Source organism: Cyclopterus lumpus, chromosome 15, assembly GCF_009769545.1.
Source record: "Cyclopterus lumpus isolate fCycLum1 chromosome 15, fCycLum1.pri, whole genome shotgun sequence".
In the NCBI taxonomy this organism is placed as follows: Eukaryota; Metazoa; Chordata; class Actinopteri; order Perciformes; family Cyclopteridae; genus Cyclopterus; species Cyclopterus lumpus.
The window spans coordinates 22,656,063-22,666,271 of record NC_046980.1 but is presented as its reverse complement, the minus strand read 5'-3'; the positions used below and the strand labels follow the sequence as shown (position 1 = coordinate 22,666,271).

General features: G+C 46.7%; 1 protein-coding gene across 3 annotated transcripts in view; it reads right to left on the bottom strand.

Annotated features, from left to right (window-relative positions):
- ltbp1 (latent transforming growth factor beta binding protein 1) overlaps positions 1-9,875 on the bottom strand; it is a 90,919-nt gene extending 81,044 nt beyond the window's left edge. For 2 of the 3 annotated variants that reach the window (XM_034552648.1, XM_034552649.1), the window contains exons 1-2: positions 9,022-9,806; positions 5,497-5,567 (exon numbers count right to left, since the gene is read on the bottom strand). In XM_034552648.1, the coding sequence (XP_034408539.1) occupies positions 5,497-5,567; positions 9,022-9,404 (454 nt within the window). In that variant the 5' untranslated portion in view covers positions 9,405-9,806. Of the gene's footprint in view, positions 1-5,496; positions 5,568-9,021 lie in introns of all 3 variants that reach the window. The other variant, XM_034552647.1, reaches the window with a different exon arrangement.
- Between the last annotated feature and the right edge of the window lie 334 nt (positions 9,876-10,209).

Sequence of the window (10,209 nt, the reverse complement as noted above, 5' to 3'; positions counted from 1 at the left end):
AAGCCAAACACTGGACCGGTACATCGAATGTTACTCTTGCTGTCGCATTTGTCTCAGCAGCCGCTCCTGAGCCGAACACAACGAGGCTGGGAAGAGCCCGTGAATGAGTGAAGTGGTCAGATTGTCACCACATTCAGCTCCTCAAACCACAACTTAACCAGTGTTTAGTCGAGCTTAGAACGTGAACAAGACACGCGTGTATTACGTCAATGTACAACTCAATGGAACCTCCTTAGTGCTCCGTATATACTGTATAAACACTCTTTTATCATTTATGCATTTACATGGTCATGTACAATGATGTGCTTGGGCCCTGTTTGTTGTTGCAAGACTATCATTTACTAAATTCCCCCCCGGGGATGAATAAAGTATTTATATATCTATCTAATGGCATGGAAATGCTCAAATTCCAGAACATTAACAACACACTTTATATTCTAATAGCAACCTGGTGTCCCTTCTTTGAACATCTAATATCAGTTGAGTTACTCCTCTCTTCCATCGAGTGAATCATCCTCAAAGATGACATCATTGCTGCCCCCACAGAGTTATGTTTGAGTTTTGAAATAACCCCACAGTTAATTTTCCACCTTGGGGCGAAGCCTTTCTGCTTTCTTTTCCAACCCGTGTAAATAGTCTTCATTCCCCCACCCCTCTCTGGCCTGGAGCTGAGGCTGCCATCTGTTCTCTCTCCGTCTCTCTCAGACTGAGGTCAGCTCCATAAAAGCTCAGTTCTGTGACAAGGGTGATGGACTAAGTGATGGTAATTCACTCGTTAGGTGGGGACAAGAAATAGATCAGTCATGTTTGATGTCCTCGCCCCGTTGACGAAGCCGGGCTGGTCCCGGGTGCTCAGGGTCCCACTCCCTGCTCACAGTGAGCTCTGCAAGAGTTAAAAATACTTAGTGAGTGAGTGAGTGAGCGGCTGTGTTCATGTGGTCGGGATCCAAGGTGAGAAGCAGAAACCAGGAGGCATAATGATTTTCTTTGTGCTAGACTTTAAAATTCCAAAAGCGAGTGAGAAGAAATTGCTGAGACTTTGTGAAACTGCAACAGCGTGTTCGACCTTGTAGGTGGCGAGGACAGATGTTCACGAAATTCACAGAATAGGTAGCAGTGGAAAAGATATGACATCGATATATATGAGGTATTGGATTCCCCATTATCTGTGTCACTGCTGGACTTCAGATTAGCTCTGATAAGACCAGTTGAGAATCCATGGGCTTCACTAATGCTCTGGGCTAGAGGTGCACTTAGCTTCCCCCGGCCAGCAATGACCCTGTGGAGACATCGGAGCTATTCACTGAATCCACTTCCACAGACTTCTACATTTACAAACAATTATAACCTAACAAGGAGGATTCAACAGTTTAGTGAATGTTGTTTGCTCTCCTTACCCAGAGTGCATTGCCAATGCAACCTGTTCGAGGTCCCCAGAGCCCCCTGCTACCTACATGCAGTAGCTAGCTAGCTAGCTAGAGCCATAAAAAGTAGGAACAAATTTAATAAAAACACAATTCCAAAACAGGAACTGACTCGCATGAACATAATGTCATGCTGAATGAATGAAAGGAAACAGAAAGTAAATTCATTAGTCACCAGGTTAGTCATGAGGCTGTCTGTGACACACACGTGTGTCAGGAAAGCTTGAATCATGACATCATACTGGCCATCTGCTGTGGACTTCCTCACATACTTTTTGTATTTCCTTGTTGTGTCCAGGTGTGTTAAACCTCTGTATCCGCCGTCTTTAACACGCATTCTTTGCAAAGCAGCCTTTTTCTCTCGTTTTCTCTCCTGTCGTTAGCGTAAAGGAAAGCCATTAAAAAGAGACCGAGGAAACAACAACATGGATCTCATCACTGATAACCGGCCTCTCCGGTTGACAATGAGGTGACCGATGTACCGAGTGGCGTGACTTCCTGCCGTGAGCTCCTGCAGCAGGAAGTCATTCCGCTGGTGGGTAACTCCTTCAGAGAGCTCGTCAGAGGTGGTTAATGGGGGTGAGCGTGGACATCATCCAGACACAATACCCAGAGACGGTCACGTCTTAATCGACTCCCCCGTGAACTGAGGTGTCGGGCGCATAGCTGGACACTTATTGTGCCTCCCCTTTCACCAGAGCTGCTGACGCACACGATGAGGAGCTGGAATGAGCAGAAAGCCACGTTCGGCCAGTTGGAAGGTTTTCTTCTCTGCACTCCACCTGGAGAAATGTTTTGCTCGTGATATTTGGGGACAATAAACGGGGGAAGTGCAGCACCTACGAGATGTCGATCGTATACTAATACAAGCACATCTGAGCACATCTTGGATTTAATAACTCAATAATTAGCATATTAATAAACTAACGGGAGGGAGTGGAGCACCGATCTCCAGCACTAACAAACAATATCAGCTGCAACACGTTATATTGTTGCCAGTTGCCGTCATGTGCAGTGAACTGCTGCACACAGCCGGCTCAGTCTGCAGTAGATTAGGATCCGCATTAGATACAAATCCATATGATCCCTCTATTTTATGGCTGCTTTCATTCAGGAAAGTAAACTGAGCTTTTTTACAAAGTTACAAAGAGGTTTTGTCTGCGAGATGTGTTCAAAATGCCATTCTGCCGACATTTGACCTCCAGTCTGGAGGAGGAAGTGGAATGTCTCCTGGGTCTCTTGTACAAACATCTTTTCAATTGCTCTGAAGTCTGTAAACTATAACGATGTTATCCTTTGAGTTGTTCTTTATTTCATTAAAAAACACAATTCAAATGATAAGGAAATAAAAGATAGTATTTTTATGGATTAAAACAAATCTTGATGTAATAATGAATTAATCTGGATTTATTCATGTTTCTCACCAACACTACATTTTACAAGATGACATTGAACACATCATGATACATATATATAAATGCCACTGCCTCACCGAACAGAGCCTGTACGCATCATAATGTAAATGAACATAACCTTGGTTAATCTCATTAACATCATCAGACACTAGAATCCCATATATTGATCTGTAGGGATCACGGATCGACAACGCTCAAGTGTGATTTATGCCATAAAAAGACAAATAGTTCATCACTTCTTCTGTGACCAGCCGTGTCTTTTGAAGTCCTCTTAAACATGATACACATCTATTGTGTATTTAAAGGTTAAGAAAACATGAGAATGTCGGTTTTCTTGTCTAAAAGATGTAAGAAAACCTCATTTCAATAATCACACTGACATTTGTGATTATACATGTTACTAAAAAGTCCAGCCATAGAACATAACCGTAAAGGAATGCAGCCTGGTCCTCTTCTTTATGTCGCGATAAGGATGATCTAATATTGTTGTTTACTTAATACTTCAGTTATTAGCGGCATTAAAGGGACAGGTCGTACATCACTCCTCCCTTAAACTGTGGCACCACTGTGCCACAGGATTTCTCGTGCAATATCAGACAAAATATGGCTCGCTGTGCCATTAATTGCATCCTGCTGGCCATTATGTTTTATGGATGTAATCTCTGTAACCTTTCAAAAATAGTAGCGGAAGGGGGAGAAGAATGATGTGCGAGACGTAAACACGCAGTCTGCATCCGACGAGTCACACTCGGGTAGCCGGAGCAGGAGGCTAATCCAGGTAGGCCAGACGCATGTGACTCCAACCTGCTCCAGGCCAGATTGTATATGTAACCGCGCCAGTGAGGAGCGGCTCCTCGCCCGCTCCTCTATGGCTGAGCCGCTCGTTGAAGTCGCTTGTATTCATAATCACATTCTTTCCTCGTTATTCACAGCTCACGACCACATGACGGCTGGAATTTGCCGAACTATCCGTGGATTCACGGCTTCTTTACCTTTTACGGTGGAGCATCAACAGTACTGCTGACGTCCTGTTGGTCAAATGTAGAATTTGCACCTTTGACAAATAGGAAATCCCAGAAGAGAAGAAGATATTTGAACCTCTCCGCCGTGTTGCGTAATCCACTTTGATATGCTCTGCAGGACACTGTGCTGCTCCACAAAAGAAGCACGGTTTGCAGACAGTTGAGAATAACAAAGTACGTCTCTTGAAAATACAGATGCACCGATTGAAACCAGACGGGGTTCAGCTGAACTCCCACGACCGGCCAGTCAGTCACATTTACTCACATGTGCCGCACAATAGCTCTACGTTGACGCACCGCGGCACGAACAGTAAGATACACACACACACACACACACACACACACACACACACACACACACAGGCACACACACACAGGCGCGCACACACACACACACGCACACACGCACACGCAGGTAAGTGAAGAGAACACAAAGCTCACAATTTGTCACAACTGTCAAAAGATCCAGAGTAAGTCGTGGATCAGCTGACTGAATCAGACTCTTATCGTGTTGTAATTGATTCCCGTGCATGCAGAGTTAACGGAGGGCGCGTTGCATTATGGTGCGTTCGAGTTGAAAAAGGAACAAAGAGACCCGTCAAACCCTTTAAGCAGCGCGGAAATTATGTTGAATTGTGTCGCTTCCATACAGCTTTTTTTAATTAGATCGGTTTTTTGAAATGCTTAGTTTTTATTGTATTTTATAAGGTGTAATAGTTGCACTTTTATTAGTTAGCATGTCTCCACAGAGACCCGGATCAAGCTGCACCGGATGCAGGACAGAGATCAGGACTCGGGAGGTGGACTCGGTGTTCACGTCGTGATGCGTGGAGCTCAAACTCAGTCAAAGTTAATGCTAAGTTATTCCTCATGTTGAGTTTTTAATGTGAAGATGTCGGCCACATTATCTGCCCAGAGAATTTGTTTTATTGCTGCCGTTCCTTATGATGCAAAAATAAAATAATGCATGACAGGAATGCACCACTGTTTTATGTCAGTTTAGTCTGTCATGTTTTTATGTGTTGTGGCCTACAACCTGCTTTTCGTTGTGCACCCTGTGACGCATCAAGACGATAAATGATCCTTGAATCCTTGATCTCGTGAACTAGACGTCCTGATTGTGACGGCCCTCGTCGGAGCCAGACTATCTGATCAAACACAGGAACACGGAGGGACTCCTGGGGCTCGCCAGAGAACTTAAGCCGTCTTTCCCTCTCGACACTCAAACAGAGAAAAGCTGTTTACTTCTTAAATTACAAGTTGGCAACATCTTGCAAACAAGAAAGTGATCTGACCAACGCGCCTGAGCCAAGAGCGACAATCCATTTCAAATGTGTTTCTCCTTCACTCTGAAACGCGGGCTCTTTCCAGTCACACGGCGCTCAGACCGGTCCGGACACTGGGCCTCATTCACGACGTGGATTGCTCTCAACGTGCACACACGAAAAAGGCTCCTGTGGGGTTTTATTGATATTTCCTTAATTATACCATTAGTATGCAGTACAAACTGTGTGTGTGTGGCTTTTGGATTCTGTGGAAATGACATGTCATTGCATGAGAATGTAAATATGCATTACGACAGAATTACATTTACTAATTTGCCAAAATAAAAACAACAAGTAAAACAAGACTCACGCTTTGTGCACCGCTGCGACCCCTGAGCTGCGCTCCATCCGTGACAGCACTGCCCTCCACAGACATTCACCCTGCAAAAAGAAGACAGACAGGTGAAGATCCCAACAAAAGAACCGCCCACAACTTTCTCTTTGCTCATCCAAGGTCACTCTTTACCTTCGAGTCATGTAAAGTAGACTTTACGTGAGATGACTGGCATGCATCTCTTTTACTCCAAATATCACCAGACAGGGTGAATGCACCACTTGCTGAGCTTTTGTTTTTATTGTTATTTACTTTCTTAAGGTGCAGTACATTTTGAGTTCAGAAATCGGCCTCGTGGAGTTTCATGTGAGCTCTGTGACCGAGTTTAAATTGTTGCCCACACGGTTCAGGGGGTTTTAGACGAGTTACGTCATCATATAAATGTTCCATCATAGTTATCGGACTTGGCCTCCTCGCCGGATGTTTTCCAGACTTGAGTGCCGTCCCAAACACAGAGCTCATGATATGTGGTTTGGCCATGCGATCCTAACTGTGACTGGGGAGGCAGTGTTTTCTGTGGAACTGAGGTGTAGTGTTTATTGTTTATGGGGGTGGGTTTTCTCAGCCTTGCACTGCCAGCCTGAATCTCACAGGGTTTTACTACAAGACTTTGGTTTGGAAACGTTCCACAGAGGCTTGATTGAGTCAAGCTGGACCAACCTGGGAACTCACGACTCACAACATCATCATCATCATCAAAGAGACCGGCTTCGATGACGTCAGTCACGCCCCCTTGAAACTGATACGTCAGATTTACATCAAGTTGCTGGCCATCAAACACTCTGCCTGTCTTCCTTATCTCCATCCCTGTGTTGTCACCTCATTGACCCGACCACACACACAGGCCACCGGTCTGGTCCGATCGGCATCACGGTGTCTGAGCGGGGCGATGCGAGTTCATTTGGATGAGAGAGAGTTGTTCATGTGCTGGTGAGAAGCTGCAACACTTGAGTCAGCTGTGAAAATGCAGCGTCATTTACGAGTTTAGCCATTTTCTTGGCCGTCGTTTTTTCTTTTTCTTTTTCTCGCCGTTGCGTAAACGTTCTACGTCACCATTCACATTCTGCTATGACCCAAGAAAAAAAGTTTTGGATCGCATCGACACGTCAGAATAGCGACGTGTCAGCGGGGCCATTACACTGCTGAACGGTGTTCACGACTCTACACGGTGGACCACAATCTGAGCAGCTGAGGTGAGGCTGCTGGACCACACACAGCCTGGTTGTCCCTCTTCTTATTCCGTTTTAAAAACACACTGTGAAACCAACGGCCTGGTCCACCAATCAGCAACGGGCCCCTAATGGACCGGTTATATACGCTGGAAGACTCAAGCCAGTGTGATAAGTGTATCTCACCGGCTGTCCTCCAAACACTTCTGAATGAGGGAAACATTTCATGTTTTCAGGATAGCCATGCGTACATAATGTACACATTATTTGTATCCAACAAGTAGCTGCTTAGAAAAACAGCCACGATCACAATTTTCTAGGTCGATTAAGATGTTTTTAAAGCCTGACGTGCCAAATAATATTGAGCTGTCAGCTCGGGATAAACCATCGACTGTTTATAAGAAGTGGACTTAGTCTCTGGGAAGTGGATGGCTGTTAATAAGCCTACGATTATGGCCGTGGCCAACCGAAGTTATCATATTAGTGAAGTAGAGACGCCCGTATCCGGCTCCGATTGGCAGCCGATCCGCGTTTCTCTAAACATCACCAACAGGTAGTCGTCTAACTTTGAGGAGATCAAATAAAACATGCACAAACATGAAGGTAAATGCACATTTGAGGGATTTCCTCTGGAAATTGTACGCTCAGATCACGGACTAGGTGTTTCTTATTAAGGGATGTCTTATATACAGTAGTTGGGTTCACTGTACCAGTGTGTTGAGGCTTCATAGTTGAACTGGAGAGCATTTTTATTTAACCTTTATTTAGCCAGGCGAAACAGATTAAGAACAAATTCTTATTTTCAACTGTGGCCTGACAAGAGGCGAAAACCTCCTGAGGGAAAGGAGAGGAAAATAAATAAATAGTTTTAAAAAGTGCCACGGAGTGGAGAAAGCAACATGCTAACAGCCTGAGAAACAGCTGCATTCGTCTTTCAGCAAGTCCGTGATCTTGGCTTTAAAAGGCCGACTTGGAGACGTAGGAGTGAAGTTGCAAGTATTTCTGTAGTTCATTCCAGGTTGTAGCTGCAGCAACATTAAACTGACATTAAACACATAACTGAAGTCTCCTCAATGCAAACATGCACCACAACCATGTTCTGTGTATCTCACAGTAAAGCATACTTGACAGGGTTTTGAAAAACCGTACCCATCCATTTTCCACCTTGCTTGGCTCTCATGCCGATCCCAGCATCGATTTAGCATTTTTCTTATGTTATTGGTATAAAACCTGCAGACCCTTCCCACCCTGGCACAGCCCGTTTCAGCTTCTCTCCTCTGCGACAGACCGCTGAACGGCCAGATCACCAGATTCCTCCCACAAAGCGTGAGAAACAACCTGCCTGCAGTAAGTGCCCAGCGGGGGGCCGGCATGTCTTTCACATCAGACTTTTATCGATGTTAATTCAAGTTTGATTTAGACCAAATCAGAGCTGGTGATGGCTGGATTAATTAGGCCCGTCTTAGTTTGGTGAAAGAGAAAAACATTTCTGATTCTGATTTGAGCAATTGTTTATAGTTTGGTCTGGAGGGCAGAGTGCAGCTTGAGACCTGTCGTGTGGGAGTATTGAACGAGTCATTGAAAAAACTGTATCTTAAGGCCATGGTTTCTTCAAAACTGATGACTTCACTAAAATGCTCTAAAAATATTATTCATATTAAATATTGAATGTGTTCACCGCTCACTAGCATGCACATTGAACTGGCACACTTCTGCCACAGCCAGCCCCAAGCACAATGTTCATAATGTAAAAGTTGATTTACATTACACACACAGGCCTGTGCTGCAAGGTGGTGAATTGAATCCATGTAACCTCATATTAAACTGCGTGCACAGCCTTTACAACTGCCAACCAATTGCTTTGTGTGCTGATTTGCTGCGCGTTGCCATATCCATATCTAATCCTCCTGGTATAATAAATACACTCCATAGCTCCTCGTGCTTTACAGCTTCACACACACACATTCTGCATCAGGCCAGAGGTGTGCTTTGGATGGAGAGAGGTGACGTCACCTGTCTTTGAGTTAGGAATAATGACATCACAGTCCATTGAGACACACTTAGTCCACCGTGGGTCATTGAACGGGTCACACCACGAACCCACACCTTGTCACCGCAGTGAGCACGTGACTACATGTGGCGCATGGTGTGTTCCACGACATGCACACAACCCGTTCAGGTAGGACCGGAGGGGTTAAGCCCACCTCGTGGAGCGGGGGTTACTTTTAAATCACTTTGCGGGCCGCTTGTTTTGGTCATGACATCACAGCAAGTCATTCAGTTCCTTCTCTTTTCCCCACGAGCCTGCTGACACTTCTCCAGACGTTCTTACCCGGACAGCTTCACGAGCTGCTTCTGCTGCTGGCCGCGCGCCGGCCCGCTGCGCCGACCGCCCGGCTGCTGCTGCGGCTGCTGGCCGAACTGCGGGGCTGCTGCCGCCGCTTGGTTCCCCATCCTGCGGGTCCGGACCTGGCCGCCGACGTTCGCGGTGAGCTCCACGTTGTACGCGTGCGGCCGCCCCGCGGCGCCGTGACGCGTGGAGATGGAGCTGACTCGCACGCCGCCGTTGGCTCCGGCCGACCCCGGTCCGGGCTGCAGCACGTACAGCCTCCTGAAGCCGGCCTGGCCGTGCTGCTGCTGCCGCTCCGCGGACACGCACACCGGGGAGAGGAAGAAGCCGAACGAAAACAAGAGGCCCCATCTTATCCCAGCCATATCCACAGCGAATATGAAGTCAGATAAAAACTAAAACAAACTTTGGAGCTGAAAGAAAGGTCCAGGTTACTGTCGGCTCCGCGAAACACTCCTTTCACTTCTTACGCAGGGAAACGGTTGTATTCCTGAGCATGTCCCTGAAGGCACCACGGGGTGTCAAAACACCAAATAAGCTAACGCTACCTCAGAAAAACGCAGTTTTTTTTTTTTTACTTTGAAAGTTTGATAAAATGATAACCAGTGGGCATGAATACGTGAGTGTGTCTGCGCTGTCTGTCTCACGGAGGCCCTCCGAACTGCTGCGGCTTCCCCCCTCGGAGCGGATTGGACTCGGTCCGCAGTCGGAACAGCCGGAGAACTCCAGGAAAGTTTCTCTGTTGGAGGTGAACGAGCCGCTCAGCGCGAGCCAGCCTCCAGACGTGACGTCGGGAGGGGGGTGGGGGGGCCCAAGGGTGTCAGGGGACCCGAACCAAAGCCCCGCCCACACACAGGCTCTCCCCCTGACCCACCCCAACACACACACACACACACACACTCCTCCAGTCACAAGTGTGTAAGTTGATACTTCCAGTATAAACGTGTAGACTCCACAAATAAGGCGGCTTCGTTGCTCTCCACCCTCGGCAGGTGGTGGTGGTGTCTCCTGGTGGTGGTGTCTCCTGGTGGTGGTCTCCTGGTGGTAGTCTCCTGGTAGTGGTCTCTTCTGGTGGTGGTGTCTCCTGGTGGTGGTGTCTCCTGGTGGTGGTGTCTCCTGGTGGTGGTGTCTCCTCGTAGTGGTGTCCTGGTGGTAGTCTCCTGGTAGTGG